Source organism: Crassostrea angulata, chromosome 2 (genome assembly GCF_025612915.1).
Source record: "Crassostrea angulata isolate pt1a10 chromosome 2, ASM2561291v2, whole genome shotgun sequence".
In the NCBI taxonomy this organism is placed as follows: domain Eukaryota; kingdom Metazoa; phylum Mollusca; class Bivalvia; order Ostreida; family Ostreidae; genus Magallana; species Magallana angulata.
In genome coordinates, this window is record NC_069112.1 from 34,951,402 (window position 1) to 34,969,838 (window position 18,437).

Here is an 18,437-nt window from a genome sequence, read left to right on the forward strand (position 1 = left end):
GGCTACTACATGTAGAGTCATTGTTACATGTAGTATTTTAGTAAAAAAAACACCTGATAAACCGATTTAAAAACAACTGAGGGACAATTAACTTATCTGATCTACTGGACAAGAGATAAAAAGTCAAAAAAGAGATGAAACTCCTTGTTTCATCGACTTGTAACCAGATTTCTGCTTGCCACTGACGACCTTTGGAATTACTTCCAGTTTGTATGTTTTATAGTCATTTATTTATATGTAGGTATACATTACAGTTACTTCTGTACCATTTTCTTGCTCATCAAGATCATGGTCATAAACAAAATCCTGACATTAGGGGTTAATGCTTCTCAATCTAATAGTACACACCCCTTCATTAAATGTTTTAACTTTGGTCCATCTGGAAATGGAGGGATTGCATGCTTTGGCTGTTAGTCTATAGTTTCAGCATCGTTAATAAGCTTCTGCACATTCACAGTCAACTGTTAAAATGATAAAGCTTTATCTTTAGAAGTTGCATTAAATATTACCTTGTCTTTTACGAATTGTTACAACAACAACAACAAAAACATTTGTCATAACATTAGAAACTTATCATTTTACTGTATATTCGTTAATTATGTTTTAACCGTTCTTTCGAAATTCTTGGAAGAAAATTTTCCCCGCTTAAAGTCAGACATCAACAATTTCTCCTTAATATACAAATGCGCCAATATGTTTATATCTATTTTAAGAAAAAAATATAATTACCTTTTACAGTCATTTTAACAGTGTTCAACACACATGCACGTTCTTGTGATCTGGCATTCCTTCAATACGTGAAACTGTAATGAAACAAAGCATATACTAATACTGTACATTAATTTTAACGTAACTGAATTAAAAAATAGCAATATTTAATGTTTACACATATATATCTCTACATACCTCCTTGCGCCCACTTATAAGCTTTCACTTTCCCACTCGCACGTTCAAAATTCTCCAACACAAAAAAGATACAATAACTCGTAAGTATAATCTTTCGTGAAATAACTTCGACCGTAAACTTGAGATTATATCTAAGTTTTGACATGTGTTTTACATTGGACTTTTAAAAAAGAATCCAATTCACAATTCAGTGTTCCCGTGGTATGTTGAAGATAAAATGAAATGCCACAAATTTCACATCCGGAAAGGTCATATGCTACGACCCATAACCCAATAAGCCTCCTTCCCTGAGTATTATAAAGATGACAGATAAATGGTTTTCTTTTCTTTGAATGAAACTGAGTTAAATGCAATAATAAGACACCTCGACAAGTTTGTGTATGGGCTCCGGTACACAGGTGACCGTTGAGGCCTACTGGCCTCTTGTTTTATGTGGTGTATTGATTTTTCTCAATGGGAAATGTACCGTTTAAGCTAATGAAAATGCACGACATTTCATATGACTTCACAAAAACTTCATTTTTTGAAAGTTTAATCTAAGTTAAAAATAAATTGACCGTTTTATACCGCAGTATGGGCAAAATACGCTTGCAAGTCAAGAAAAAAAGTTAACGTATATCTTGTACGCGTTAATAACGGTCACACAATTTAAATGCGCATTTAAAGCGAAACATAGAAATACAAAACAACAAAATTAAAACTTTGCATATTTATTTTTAAAATGATTTGAAAGATAGAAAACGGGAGACATAAAACATTTAATTATTGAACAATTAAGCCCTGAAGACAGATAATATTTATTCATAAATCAATAAGTAAACGACGCACACGAATACAAACCAACAAAAGTAAACCTTTGCACATTTACTTCTTAGTAAAATTTGATAGTTTTCAAACTAAAAAATAAATCATTTAATTATTGAACAATTAGCCCCTGAAGACAGATAATATTTATCCATGTCAATAAATAAACGTTTACAAGTCATTATGCGACCTTTGATATCCGAAAAGGCGTACATGTAACTCGGTGTACCAGATCAACAGATACAACAACAAATAGAATAGCGAAGTACTCAGAAGCTTTTAACAGGCGTTAATACCAGCAAAGTTTCATCGTAACGTTTGATTAGCCTTTGTCCAATCAGATCGTAGTAGGACCCTCGTGATGGGAGAGAGAGAGAGAGAGAGAGAGCTAACCAAAACAAATTTCGTACTCGTTGAGAAAACAGACAGTGAAAATTATTTCACCACATTGCAATTTGACACAGTTGTTATTTTATTTTTACTTTTTAATATACAAACATAGGAACTGTAATGGTTAACCAGCTGTCGTTACGAAATTAAAAAATCCTTGCTATCTTATCCTTGCTTTCATATCGGCCATGTAAATAAATCATCAAAAGACGGATTGTTGATAAAGAACTTGCATGCTAGTCTGATTAACAAATCACTTTAATGTGCAGGGGTATTTTTTTTTAAGTGCGAAACCCCAACTGCATCCTTTTGGCATAGTGTAGATACTATTTTTTCCGTATATAAAGGTAATGCTTAAAAAATTATTTTTTGAGTTAATTGTACATGACTGACAAAATACAAAGCAAATACTGTGAACTATTCTAGTATGCACACTAAGTTTTTAAGTTCAAGTTAATTAATTACACGATTGTCATGCAGTAAGCAATGTGTCTTAACCAAAATTTAAAAGCTGGGAATTAAATGTACAAAACATTAACAAGCACATGTTTAAAAATAGAAGAAACTAGAGACGAGCTCGTTGCAAGCAACGATTAGGTTTTCCGTCGTAGCTGCGTCATACTTGTGACGTATTACAAAAAATTGATAGCTGACCATCGTGCAATATTAGATTTGTAAACACTGAGAAACAAAGTATTATATTTCTGTGACCGCGTAGATTTTACGGTGATAGAGAATTCGTCTGGATCTGCATCGGTCGTGTGCAGTACGAACGGGGTGAGGGAATGTTGGCGCAAAGTGTATAAGGTAAAAGGTTGGGGCGCGCTGTAGGTCGTAAGCTAAAACGAAGGGTAGGTTTGCCGTATTCCCGAAGGTCCACCAGTATACAGTTCCAGAGAAATAAACAGGCAATTGATGCAGGATTCCACATTATTGGACGAGACTCAACGATGGCAACATTATAACAATTTAACAGACAGACATGTTACAAACAAGTCGGATATGGCCAGAAGTGGCCTCCGGACTCAAGACTCTGGGAGAGTCGGACGTGGCCGGGGCTGGCCGCCGTATTCCAGACTACGCATTGACAATTGTACATAACTATTTATAAGAATCTTAACAATGAGTATAAATTGCAATAAACAGGTATTGATATAAGTTAGCTGAGTGAAAGGTTCACAGATATAAACTAATTAAATAAACTCAATGAGTCCTTGATGTCCAAGAAATGAAAATCTGATAATTGCACAATGTTGTTTTAAGAGATTAACAGTCCTTGAGACATGACACTCTGTCTCTTTGAAATCACATATAAAGTCTGAAAAGTGTCAATCACTAAATAAAATCAAAGTACTGAAGAACTGACGGGAGTTGATTTTGTATGACAAGTACATGTAGTTGCTAATTTGAATTACGCCCATTTTTATAATATGAATTTTTTGGACTTTTTACCGTCTTCCTTGGAAGACGGTATAAAGAGTTGAAATAATTTACAGTCTCTGGACTGTGCACTTCCTCTCCTTTGTGATTGGTAGAAAACACATGAAGTGAAAATTTACATTTATTTCATTGGTTGATATACTGTTCGGCACAAGGGAGATAATTTTCTGATGATCGTTTTTACGAACGACTTAACAATTTTTTGTAGATTTCAAATCTTAAAAAGTAAGAAAACGAAATAACAATAAAAATGGCTCTTAGTGAAATTCAGGCTTTCATTTTTCTGTTAACTAGTTAAAAGCAATATTCTGTAACATTTATTGAAATAATTTGTTCTTTTCTTTTTGTTCTGATTGTCGAGATCTGATGTCGAGAAACCCCAATATGAATCATGTTAAATAATATAAAAAGATAAAATTAATTCAATCAAACTATGTATCAGTGATAGAAATATTTCTCGAAAATTGTATGGATCCAAGCGAAATTAAACTCAAGTCTCGTTCAACCAAACGCTCGGCTGACACCGTAAATCTCCGACAAGGATTTACGGAGACAGCCGAGCGTCAAGCTGGACGAGACTATGCGCGCGCTTGATTAAGCTTAACTTGGTGTACACCGGTAAACACTGGCGTAAAAATTTTGTATTTATATCAAGTCCACTTCAATGGTGTAGTGTACATGGTGTAGGGAAGTTAAGAATGGATATGACGGAAAAGGGTGCAGTTTGAACAAAGAATCTGCTGTTCTGCGACAATTAACAGGTTTTTGTGATATAAATGCAATAAAATAAACACACATTTCAAATTTAATGGCTTTTATACAAACGACAACTTTTATGCGACTTCTAATCCGTTACATTACTTAAAATCATTTTCCAAGTTTCCACATAACATTCGTCCGCCATATTGGTTTCAGTGCTACACCTAACCACACATGCCCCTGACTCGGTGTAAAAAATTGTTCACCCGATGTACACCTAAACGCTACACCTTTGCACTTGATTTACAAAAGTGTACACGGTGTACACCTTTTGGTAAAATCAAGCGCGCCCTATATTGAACTCTGGCGTAGGAATACATACGACTACAAAAATATTTAAATTGTTCGTACCATTTAAAATCTGACTATTTTCAAGGTATTTATAAATAAGTTTCCTTGAAAAAACAATGCTTTATCATACATTACATCGAATTCATCAATTATTTTCAAGAACTAAGTCTTGTCAGCAGCAATGATTTGTGCTGAGGTCCAAACACTGTTTCACTTTCGGTTTGTGTGAGTGACAGCATTGGAGAGTTGATTAAAATCAACTCCCAACAAGTAACTATGTAAGAAATAAACTGTGAGAAAAAATTACGAAAAGATGTTGAATTTTACAAGTAAAGTAAAAAAAATAATAATTGAACAGTGCATTTTGCACGATGATACTACATGTTTATAAGCAAATACAGATCTTAACACGTTGTCTCTAGTTTGATTCGCCGCATTTTATTCACAGAGTGGGACTGTGGTTATGCCCGGTACGATAGTAAAAAGACCACTGGCAAACGTTTGACACGCATTTTTATCGAACGCAAGCGCCAATGAATCTATTAGTATATATGCGGAGATCCTGGAAATTTTTCAAGGGGTTTTGAAGAATAATTTTGTATTTCGAGGAGGGGGAACATGCGCGGGTCAGAAAATTTTTCCGGGGTGGGGGTTGAAAAGTCAGACGGTTATTTGAGTTTGCCAAGGGATGTCCGAGGCATATTTGGTAAGTTTATAATGTACGCGTAATTGAAAGAAATTTCGCTGGGGGGGGGGGGGGGTCTGGAACCCTTCCCCTTCTAGATCCGCGCACGAAGAAGACCGATGCCGGTAATTTTACTGTAATTTGAACCATTTTTATTTAAATATTCATGTTCATAATTATCAGAAAACCAATATTACCTTTCAAAGCAGTTAAAACTTAAAACTTAGGATACGAACCATTTAGTCTCGGTGAGTATTGCGTCCGCGTACGAAAATAATGGCAATTTTTAAGAAATTCGGATGGACGATCTTTGTCCTAGGTCGTCCATCCGTTTCTTTTTCTGACTAAAAGCTACAGACCTGCAGTTAGAGATTTTCAAACTCTTATTGATTATGTCAATTTGTTTGTCTCAAAGAATCATTTTTTAAATCAATAAAGTTTTACCATAAAAAAAAGAAAGAAATCGGGCACAATTTTCAATGTTAGCATTTTACAATTTTATGGTCTAATAAAATTTCAAGAAACAACTATTCATTGCTTTGTCCGAAATATTGCATGAAAAAAATTTACATCGCATTTTTTAAATTACAAAAGGATATTCAAAATGAACTTGGATTAACCGTTAACAAACAGGCATAAAGAGAGACTGAGAACCAATTTCTTCTCTTTTTTTTTTACATCAAAAGAAATTCAAAAATAAATCAAAATATATATTTTTTCTTTGTATGCGTTAATGAAAATGTAGATCAGCAAGGGGGTTCTTTTTCGTGCAAGCACCTACTTAACAGATTGTTACACGGGTCTACAACGATGACAAATATCGAAAAGGCAATATTGTGGGTGAAGGATGAATGTGTAGTTTGTTTTTTAAGTTTATTTTTGATACATGTAATTATATTTATCTGGATCGGTTATGTTTGTTAGTTTGTTTTGATTATTAAAGAGGGGAATAAAGAAATGAGTAATTTCCAAGCACGTAGCATCGTTTTTGAAGGGGGGGGGGGGCAAACTCATCCAACAAATCTTGACAAGCAAAAAAATATAAAAAAATTGGATTTTCCAAAATTTTCAAAATTTCACTCATAATTTCATACCATTTTTTTACATGCTACCAAAATGGGGGGGGGGGGGGGGGCAACTCCATGATATTCAATTTTTTTTGCTTCGAGAAAAAGTGGGGAGAGGACATCTTTATGTCATATAACATGTGAAACTGATTTCATTCCACCCACAAGCTTGAAATAATGAAATAATTTTAATGAAAACAATATAAATAGACGTCATTAATCCCATATCAAACGCCATATAACCACTTGATTCTGCGCGTCTTTTTAATGAATTTAGAAACAGCGGCAAATTCTAAAATGTATTTTTAAAGGTAATGTTAGCTGCAAGTCTGTAGACCTTGTATGAAAAATTTCGGATGGTAGTCAATTTTTCCGGGATACAGACAGAGCGGTACATGTATGCAGCTAAGGTAACTAAGAATGATCCCAATAAAATACTTTGTTGAGTAATGCAAGCTTTTAAGAAAGCAATGCTTATATTTGTTTAAAATATAACACCCAAATACTTCGTCTTACATTCGCTATTTGTAGAACAAGCAGAACCAGTATCAGTCTGACCGGCCTCACAATATACATTGTTGGGATGTTATTGTCCTAGCATTGCAATGCTCTGCATGTACACAATTTCTTTTAAAATTCAAACACTTAAAGTGTTCATCTATATGGCTACACATAACGTACACACGTGATTCAAAATAACCCAGACGGAAAACGGTAAAGAATTCAGTCATTGAGTCTACGTTTTATAGAACTTGTAAGAAAACACAATGCGGGTCTGAATGTTTGTTGATATGTCAATCTATCAATGTACAGTTTGTTAATTATTTTCGATTGCTAAGGCTACAGCGTATTTGATGAACATTGAACAACATTTTTTCCATGCCACTTTTTTCCATGGAAGATAGCGAATACAAGTATAAAGCATTTATAAAATTTATTTAATTACCTCTTTAGAATTGTGTATGGAATAAATAATTTATAAGTTGCTGCTGAAGGTTGTTTGGTATTTTCGTTTGAAGATGCTTTGCAAGTAAAAAACCTGAAACGCGGGGCAAGTCATAACTAATATCCCTAATAACCGTAACTTAAAACTAGCGGCTTTGGATTCAAATATTATCGTATACGAATATTAAGTTCACTTTTTAAAATCATCTCCACGATGATAATTATATTATATCCATCGCAAATCAGTATTTTTTTTTTTTGCTTTAAAAGAGTTGTTCTATCGGGAGCAATCCCGCGTTCGTTTAAATTGTCATGTCAGTAATACACATTGTGCTTTATATGACGGCCGTGTATACGTATTGTAGAAAAGTTGAGTTTAATTACCATGCATTGGAACCATTTTATTAACACATCTCCTAGTACTGAAACAATTCAAAATGTCTCTGTTACAGTAACAGAGTGGGGCGTTAATCGTGTACGTCCAGCTCTACAAGCACATGCACTGTCGTCTAGGCGACGGCCTGAATAGAGCTAGCGACTCTCCTATCGATCGGTTACCTGAGTCTCGTAATGCATCTAAATATAGACAGGGGCACAGTTATGAAACAAACAACAAAAATAAGGTCAAAGAGGTTTATCTATATGAAATGAAAATGTACATATGTATAAAAACATTTGGGAATTTTATGTGGAATTATTTTTGCGCGCTACATGTATCAGTTAGTGCATTACAAGAAGCCCTTTCATAACCTCATAAACGTGCGCACCCCCACAAAAATGGACCGAACTGACAACAATTGTTTCTGCAAATACTGACTATAAATTACGAAAACATTAAATTGAATACTATAGAAGGATTCAAAATTAATTTCTTTACAACTTTGCTTCAATAATGCATTAGAAATATTTATTCCTTTTTAAGTTATTGACAAGAAACTTTGGACGCCTCTAACTCCCTAATTATAAGGGCCAGCCCCTTTTTCGGTTTACCGAATGAAAGGTCTGGGCAAGACCAAGAACTTTTAAAATACATGTTATAACAAATTTTTATCAGGTAGAAAACTAACACGGAAAATACGCGAATTTTTTTGATTTTTTTTTTTAACCTTTGTTTCAACATCTATACCACCCCTTTTATTTGCATTTAAATAATAAATAAAATATATCTCGCACAAATTCAATGTATTAGCTTCCAAACCAGCCCATCCTTGAGACTCTGCCAGTCATCGTTAAAGCTAAACCCCCTGGACAAAAGAAGTCGTTAAATTTTACTAAAAGGGGAATAACTCAAAACCGGATAGGATTTTCCTCAACTTAAATATGCAACGACAACATCACGCGGCATGTTATCAGTCCTGAAAATTTCAAAACAATCGGTGAACAAACGAGCGAGATATAAAGGATCAAAGTTGGCGTCTAGAAGAAAAAAAAAATAATAAGAAATTTGAAATTTTTTCAGAATAATAGTAAGGTTTTCCGCTGAGAGCGGAAAACCTTAAAAATCAACAATATTATCAAGCGGCCACAAAATGCGCAAAATAAAGCACATACCACATAAAATACTATTTTGCGCTTGCATTTCTTATAAGATACTTTGAAAAGTCAGCGTCTTCAAATTAGTTCTTATAATTCGTGGTCAACAAACCGATGCATCAAGACTGGCGTATTTTGTGACATCGTATTGAGGTGCATGTAATATCAGACAATTAATATTCGATACACATAGAGTAATCTCAAAACCACATACTTAAGTGTGGAATTACATTTAATAACTCTGATGTTGAAAGCTGGGACTTAAGTTTCAGAACTTATTCTGAAAACTAATGAATATTATATACCTATATATACAGTTGAATACCAACAACGCTAAAACAATGAGCGATGGTTTTTAGTTCTGTTTTTATTCAGAAGGAGGGGCGGGGGTATATCATTTTTCACAGATAAAATTTGCTAAAAAGTCACATGGCCGATCATTCCACTGCCCGTCATAAAAAATGTCCACACAATCACGAATTTTAATTTGATAATATATATCATCCGGATTATAGGGTTCCCAATTTGTATACGTAATGGGTGTTTTTGAGTGTCCCCATACAAACTGTCCCTCTGTGTCGATGTCATTTCCGCCAGTCCAAGAGGAACAGTCGTATTTGTCTGTACAGTCTACAACAAAGTAATGTTGGTATATATATATATATATATATATATATATATATATATATATATATATATATATATATATATATATATATATATAAGTTTGCTTGTTAGTAAGTAAATGTGTAGTGTAAAGAGAAAACCCTGTGGTTATTTTTAACAGATACAATTGGATTTTTTTCAAATAACGAGAAAAAGTGTAAAATGATACATACAAACATCCTTTAACAGGTGCTCTTCAATCCATTTATTTTCGTCTTCATCATTAATTTCAACAAGGAAAGAACCACACTTTTTGCACTCACTCTACAAATAAAAAAAGTAATTATGAAGTACACTTATGAACTCCTGAGTGCTCTATTTATTTCGATGTATAATCTAAAAAAAATTGTTATTTATCAGTATTAATGGCCAAGAATTATGTTTATTTGATATGGTACAAATGTAGTATAAATACATATCCCGTGTTTTTTTCAGTATATCTATGACATACAATTGCATCAGGTTGGGATAACTTTGTTTGGTTTAGAATGTAATAATGTCCATTATACGCCATCCAGTTTCCGTCACATTCTATAATGTAAAGTCATATCCAGATTATTGTATTACGAATTTGCGAATTTAAAATTTATCATCTTTATACCGGTATTGCACAAAAAAATAACATTTGCAATCCTACGATATGCTCAAATTATACTACAATCCCATCTTAAACCAGGTTTGACAGTTTTGCTATTAATAAAAAAAAGCGGTTGTTGCAACCCAGTTTATATGAGTATAGATTCTGCAGTTCATATTTCAATTCTCTACATATCTATTAGTATTAATATGCAGAAAATTATTATTTTCAATGAATAACTTTTTTAGATATGCCATAATTAACAATATTTTAATTCTTTCATACTTATTTTTTAACACAATGACACTCATAATGTAATGAAGTAATTTGTTTACTGGCCTGTCGGTGTTTTGTAATAAACCCATCCCGTCTCATTCCCAGTGTCCTGAGAGCGGCAGAAATCAAAAACACGACATGTCTTCGTCGAATGCTGGTAACCAAAACACGAGCAATAAGGCCTACACATACTTGCACAGGATAGAGTCGATTCTGCTCTGTATTCCTCCGCGATGATCACTTTAGGCCATTTGTCGGTATACGAAGGTTGCTGTGAAAAATTTCTAGTTAACATTTCAGACTTAATGGCGATGAGTTTCATCCATAAGCACCAGAATATTAAACAAACTGGAATTGCCATCATGTTTTGCCCTGTGATGGCTGGCAATGTTTGATGTTATATTTACCAGGTGCTATGTTAAGTTACAAAAGTTTGGTTGATCATGCATGTCTAATGAGTTCTACAAAAAATCATCAAAAAGCATTCAAAAACAGAGACCTACAGTATATTAAGTGTCATCCATTTGTAAGTTTGCTTCTTTATGTTAAAGTGAACATTTTTCCTTTCAATTATTAATGCAGGCATAATAACTTTGATATCAATCACACACCCGTTTCCTGAAAATAATGTTCCCCTAGACAGCAACTATTTCACGAAGCTAAAGTTAACGGAAGTACTTGCTGTCGAGGGGGTCAATAATTAATCAACTTATTTGTGATAGATAGTTTGAAGTATTTTTAAATTCTATTGAAATCTGTAAGAGTAAGTTAAGACCTCGATTTGGGGATATGAATTTTCCTACCTCGTACTTTACACTTATTATGTTTGTGACGTCATAGTACGTTCATACTTTGGATTCCGCTTCAATGCATTTCATGCAGTTCGTTATTTCTGGCCCTGGCTATGAGAATTTCGGTTTAATAAAATGCTCCTCGCTTTTAATTATTATCTATTACAAATGAGAATCAATATCATTATTGAAATCCTTTAATATATTCTTCTTTACCTATCACAAATGAGAGTCAATATCATTATTAATATCCTTTTATTTTTTTTTCTTACCTATTCCAATTACCTTTAATGTACTCAATTTTACACCAGCATTAAACAATTGTATTCTCTCTCCCTACTTGGGTGTTGATCACTCGTCGGCTTTTACCACATAGAGACTTCTTGTCTGAATTGACTGAGCTGCATAGGACCTAAAAAAATTTGTATGTTTAGGGTATCCCGACCTAACCTACAAAAATGCCCCTATCCTACCATTTTTAGATGTCTGTTTTTATCCGATTGTGAATTTTATATTATATCTTTTAAAAAATATGTTTTCAAATATGACACAAACATTCTTAGGATTCATACAGAAAAAAATATGATAAAATTAAAATAAAATCCCTACCTACATGTACCTTACCTTATTTTTTCATCAGTGTTACCCTAAACACACGATTTTTTTATAGGCCAGAATATTTTTCCCGAGGTGCAGGGAACAGCTCAGTATGATTTATTGCCCGAGGCCAACGGCCGAGGGCAATATATCATACTGAGCTGTTCCCTGCACCAAAGGAAAAACAATCTGGTTTATTGACTGTTCAAGCATTAAATAATTGTTTTATTACCTAATTCCTTTTTTAGTTTTCTGGGTTTACAATTTGCATATTGCAGATGGTTTTCGTGCCATTACTATGATGCAATATACTAAGATTTTTTGGCATCTTTTACAAGTACCAAACTTGTTGCATGCATTACAACATCTCAATTTAATATTAGTTTACACAAAGAAGGAGGAGTCTTCAACCTATTAAATTTTAATTAGTCTTTTACCTTATCTGAGGCTTTAAAACTGTTGATTATTTGATACTCCATTTTGATAACATTGAATTTGGTTTCACCAAGTACTAACTAGAACTGTCCTAATGGGACACATCAAATCAAATCAACATATACAAAATAAAAATTCTAGAATTTTCTCCTATCATGGTACAATGGAACTCCATATCAGAAAATTGATCCCATAGGATTATGATTTTCTTTGATGAGCTTGTTAAATTTAATAAACTACCAAAATATTACCATAATTACCATACTATGTAAAAATATGTAAAAAAGAAAATTTAATATTACAAACAATTCTAAAATTGCCAAAACACTACAATCATATCAGTAATTTTGAGTTTCATTTAAATTAATGCCCAATAGGGTTACTTCATCAATTTACTTGACAAATAAATTTAAACAACCTCTAAAAAATAGTTTAACTTCTTTATTAATAATGATATTTATTTCCTTACAATGATAGAACTTTTGTTTTACATGAAACAGTTTTAAAATAGCCCCAAAACCATCACCAATTTTACAGGTTATCAATTTCCCTAAACACATGCTCCATCTCAACCATGGCTCAGATAATGGCTCCCTGGGGACAAATGAATTCAGCCACACTTGTCTTTGATGTTCTTATTAGCTCCTAAGAATTTATCATTGACAAACAAAAACTTTGCATTGTCAGTTGATTGAATACTTATAAAAAATATTTTTTTTTATTAATTAAGACATTTACTTGACAAATAAATTTAAACAACCTCTAAAAAATAGTTTAACTTCTTTATTAATAATGATATTTTTTATTTCCTTACAATGATAGAACTTTTGTTTTACATGAAACAGTTTTAAAATAGCCCCAAAACCATCACCAATTTTACAGGTTATCAATTTCCCTAAACACATGCTCCATCTCAACCATGGCTCAGATAATGGCTCCCTGGGGACAAATGAATTCAGCCACACTTGTCTTTGATGTTCTTATTAGCTCCTAAGAATTTATCATTGACAAACAAAAACTTTGCATTGTCAGTTGATTGAATACTTATAAAAAATATTTTTTTTTTTAATTAAGACATAAAGACCAAAAACCTTCATCTGGATGTATTTATATGAATATATTTTAGAGTGTTTTAATACTATTAATTAATTAATAAAATCTGTAAGGATTACCTCCCTTACTTTTCAACATTAGTATACAATATATAGAAAAAAGGAAAATGAAAACTCTCATAAAATCATTAAATCTTGTCTGATCTTAAAAAATGAATGGAGGTGCACATCTTCAGATGGTGTTCAACATATGTACAAAGTTTCCAACTGTTCCATGCAGTGAAAAAATTCTATAGGGGGGGGGACAAAGTTGCGTCTACAGACCGACGGACAGACGGACGAACGGGGTGAAACCAATATACCCCCCTAAACTTCGTTTGCGGGGGTATAAAAACAACGTCTATGTAAAGGAATATACATTCCCTGTGAAAGGATGTAACATTATAACATACACGTTTTCTGATATACGTTTCCGGATTTCAGCTTAAAATAAATGTATTTGACTCGATCCATTGATATAAGAAACAAAAAACAATGAAGCTCATTTTCCTACTTCTATGGTTCTCAAATGCAGATACGGGCTTGTTCTTTTTTTTATTTTAGCCAGATTTAAAATTTCTATTTACCCTACACTGTTTTAAAATTTTACATTTAAATAGATGTTTTAATAACATTATAAGACCCCGAGCCCATCAAGGTTTTGAACAACAATGTTGTGTATAGTGGTATAATGAGAATATGTATACAGATCGATTAATCTTAAAATGCGTATCGTTTAATAACAAATGAGTTATTTTTTTCTAATTAGGTGCATTGTTGCAACCACTATTGAAAAAATCCACAATTGAAATAAATTATTTCAATAGTGCTTTGGAATGTATTTCATTTGAAGAATCACTTTACAACCACTTTTGAAATACAACCACTATTGAAACTAGAGCAGAGCTCGTGGCAAAGCCACGAGTAGGTCTTCCGTTGTTGCTGTGAGTTGAAAATATATGTGATATGGTGTCAAACAATTATAATTACTTAACTTTCAGTTCTGCTTTTGTTATAAAAACGTGTTGTGATTGAAAGCCTGCATATAAAACGTGTTTTGAAAAAGAAAATGTTTTAGGAAAACTATTTGTCGCACACAGTTTATGTAATCGTAACAAACATTATTTAAAAAATGAGATATTTAATGGCGAGTTACATTTTCAGAGAATAGCAAGCATTGTTATAAACAGTATGTACTCATGTGTCATGTCAGGAATTGTGGTTTTTTTAAAACCGAGCCCGTTTACAAAACACGTAACCTTTACTCTAAGATAACTTCTTTATTTAAATATTTCTAAATTTATGAAGACAATGTGCAATTTAGAATTGTTGCGTGCTGACAAAATTTACAGACCCTGAAACGTACTACTACACCAAAAAAGCGTGCGACTTACGTGCGAGAAACGTTTCGTGTTAACCGTTTAGCGTTTTGTGTGAATCGTGAAGCGTTTCGTGTAAACCGTTTAGCGTTTCGGACAAAGCGTGCAGAGTTTCGGTCAAAGCGTGTAAATCGTTTCGAGCAAAGCGTGCGAGAACCATGTGAAACGTTCATCAGATTTTATTCGGAACTCTCTGACAATTTGTTTCAAAATGGCGCCCGTGTTTTACATTACATGTACTTTAAACTGTTTGTGATTTGCAAAACTCTTTTGTAGGTATTTTCATGAAAAAAATCTAGAAGAAATGATATACTTATCATTTTACAAAATTTAATTCATTTTTAACAAACAAAAGAAAGGTATATGTATTAAAAGACGACTAGTTACAGAGTACATGTATATATAACGTTTTTATACGATGTTTCAGTACTGGTACATGTACAGTCGTTTTACCGGTAACGAATATTTGCCAATATCGAATAATTTTTAGAAAAATTATTGGTTGAAGACGAAGTTGAGGTTTTAAAAAATCCTAGCTAGGTAATTATAAAACAGAAATAAATATTCTAACAATGCGTGAAGTTGTTTTCCATTTGTACGATTATTTACCGAATTGTTTACAAATTAAAAATGTGACCCACATATGAGCTGCCGGAAGTTCAAAGCAGAAAAAACGAAAGTGTGAAAACAATTAAGCCTTACTATGAAAATAAGTTTGTTATTGATCCCTATTTAGTGGATAATTAGTAAATATAATTCATTTAAAAATATAATGCATCATATCAAATTATAATGGAGCTTTGAATGAAATTACGACTTCAAATAGAACCACGTGTAGTTTTCCTATATAGTTTCGGTTCTTTGCGACAGAAGTATTATTTGGCTGCATATATTGATTGATATACGGGAAAAACAAAGGAAAATGGCAACTACTTATCATCAATTACTATTATAAAGTGTTTTTATGAAAATTCAATATTATAAAGTAACGCAAATGAAAACTGTTCAAGTCCGGTTTCAATTTGACGGGAAAACGGTATGATGAAAATAACGATCATGTTATTTGTTTAAATGACATATTCCCACAATTGTTTTCCTTCTTCATTTATAAGTCCATTAACATGTACCTCTAGTATATTTTGGAAATTAATTCGCCTCAAAATATTCGGCCAGAAGTGATAAAGGGCGCTTAATTCGATACTGGGAAACGAATTCGAAACTAGGAAAATGGAGGGGATGTTGAAATTACTGTCTCCGTAATTCATCCTTTATATTTTCGGAAGTTTTATACAACAATTTAGAAGGACAAAGAAACGCGATTTAAACAAAAAATAAAAACATTTGTAATTCCGATAATAATAGATGCATGCACGACGAAACCGCATGCTGATTCGTTACCGGTAAAATGACTGTACAATATTAAAATTCGCTATATTAAAAAATATTAAATACGGTTAGCAAAACATGATTTCTGTTGGAACAAGCCGTAATCAACTTTAACTTACACGAGCATGGTTTGATAAGCATGTATTTTTTTTTTATTTATTGACATCGATAACTCTTACTGAGACCATTCGGCTTTGCGCAAGCGGCACACATAACCTCGGACATCGGGTGAGACCTGCACCTGGCTGAACCTGTCAATCAAACTCTGTGTATTTGTTTTCATTGGATGGTCAAGCGTCTCTTTTTTTTGTCAATAGCCAATGGAAAATTTATGACTTCAAGGTATTCGGAATCAGCATTTGATGAAGCACACAATTTAAATGATAGTAAATTTATTAATTATTTGAACAAAATTAAATGTAAACATAGAATTAACATACTGATCATTTTTATGAATTGCGGGAAGTAAGTTCTTTGGAATCCCGATTATAGATATTTTTACAAGTAATCATTTTAATTATTTAAACCACTGTTGACGGAAAACAAGAGGTCTTAAAAGTAATTAACGCACAGGGATTTGCCTACAATGTACACAGTCATGCAATTAATTAATATGGGAATCTTTACGTATGGTACTTAATTCAAATAGATCATGATAATCTATACACTGTACGCCGTTATACATGTAAGGAGCGCCGGTAATATATACGAAGATTGAGTCAAAAATTTAAATCATTTTTATTTCTTGTTCTTTTCAATACAATGTTAAATTACTTTGAAAAAAAATTCGGAATAGTAATTACAACTTTCTTTTTTGTTTAATCATTTGAATTTTTTCTGAGGTACATGAGTATGTAAAGGACATATTTATTTACGCGAATGATACGACATAGAAAAAAAATTATCGGATGTTTGTATAACATTGTTTCCTAACGAATGTGACTAATCTAATTTTAAATATTTTTCAACATTATGAATGTTAATAATATCAGATTTATTTACTGTTTGTATTTTTACATCGTTACCTCTAAAACCAATAAAAATACTAATGTTAGAAGAAAAATCAAATCCCGCCGAATACTGAAAAACCGATTTCAGTTTGTAATCATACGGATTTTATTTTTGGTATTGACTATTGAGTTACGGTAACATTTTTTGTGGATGATTTTTTTTATTTATTATTTTATGTAGTAAAAGCACCATTCCAACAATGAGTTCGCTTCCACAATGAAACGTATACATGTAGAAAAACTACAGAAGTGATTAATATGTGACCGATAGAATCTAATCCAAAGTTGTTTAAAACTCATGTGAATATTCTTTTAAATATTCATCGAATGCCTCAACTCTGGACATTCTTTTATCGTGCTAGCACATACCGCAAACATGTAACATGGAGCTTTGATTATAATTTGATTTGATTTTTAAACCACCCTGTACGCTCTCGTATACATCAATGCTTAATCAACTGTACAAGTAAAATAAATTTATCTTTTCATCTTAAACCAATATAATAGTTGAAAACATAATAATCCGTGCAAAATATGAAACATGAACGCGTGATAAGGTACATGTAGAAGATCACGAACCGACCGCGGATCACTTGTCCACTCGCGCCGGATCTCCTCAGCCATGTGCGATGGATGATCATCATTTAAATGTTTAATATTTGGGGGGGGGGGGTTGTTGTTGTTGTTGTTGTTGTTGATTTAAAACATTATTTGAACAGTTTATCAAATATTTTACATAAACAAACCAACCATTAATTTATGTCTGACGATGTTTCCGATTTGGAGTAATATCGTTCATTAATATTCATTTACACTAAAATTTGATTAAATACAAAATGGACAAACTTTTATAACATAAAATTAAAACAGTTCTTGTATTTACGGCTATATTTACTCAAACACGTTCATGTGCATGGAAGTGTGCGTCTCGGTGTGCGAATCTTGTGTATTAAATAACCGCTATGTAGTGCAGCCGTGGCTGAGATCCTCGGCCGTGGGCGAACGATAGATTACGTAAAGGTACAACGCACAGACCCGCACAGCTCATAACCCAGGAAGCTTTGAAAAGATTGCAGTATAATGTAGAAGTTATTTATTTTAAACTTAAAACCCACAATCTATCTATGTCTATTATTGCTTTAGATTGAGAATGCCATTGCTTTTATTAATTAACTGAACGATTTCTTAATTGACACCCAATCGTTTAATCCATAAATATGTGTAATCAAAACGAAAACAATTCTTGAGTTTGCGGATAAATAAACACATATATGAGAGACGCAACTCTCGTGTATTAGATAACCGCTGACCGCTAGGTAGTCCAGCCGCGACCATGGTGACCGATTTTCTCGGCCGCTGGCGAGGGAGAGCTTACGTAATGGTACACACACACAGCTCTGATTCAAGGT

General features: G+C 32.9%; 1 protein-coding gene across 1 annotated transcript; it reads right to left on the minus strand.

Moving 5' to 3' along the window:
- Positions 1-9,214: 9,214 nt before the first annotated feature.
- LOC128171008 (perlucin-like protein) lies at positions 9,215-10,703 on the minus strand. Its single transcript, XM_052836770.1, has 4 exons — positions 10,403-10,703; positions 9,938-10,017; positions 9,660-9,750; positions 9,215-9,450 (listed from the first exon to the last, which is right to left on the minus strand). Exons 1-4 carry the CDS (start codon positions 10,701-10,703, stop codon positions 9,215-9,217), a joined length of 708 nt encoding a protein of 235 aa, XP_052692730.1.
- Positions 10,704-18,437: the final 7,734 nt, after the last annotated feature.

Excerpts from the sequence above, each read along its gene's own strand:
- LOC128171008 (XM_052836770.1), bottom strand. The coding sequence starts at position 10,703 with ATGATGGCAATTCCAGTTTGTTTAATATTCTGGTGCTTATGGATGAAA. Across the intron at positions 9,751-9,937 it reads TATCCCAACCTGATGCAATT|AGTGAGTGCAAAAAGTGTGG; the intron begins GTATGTCATAGA and ends TTTTATTTGTAG. Across the intron at positions 9,451-9,659 it reads GCACCTGTTAAAGGATGTTT|ACTGTACAGACAAATACGAC; the intron begins GTATGTATCATT and ends ACTTTGTTGTAG.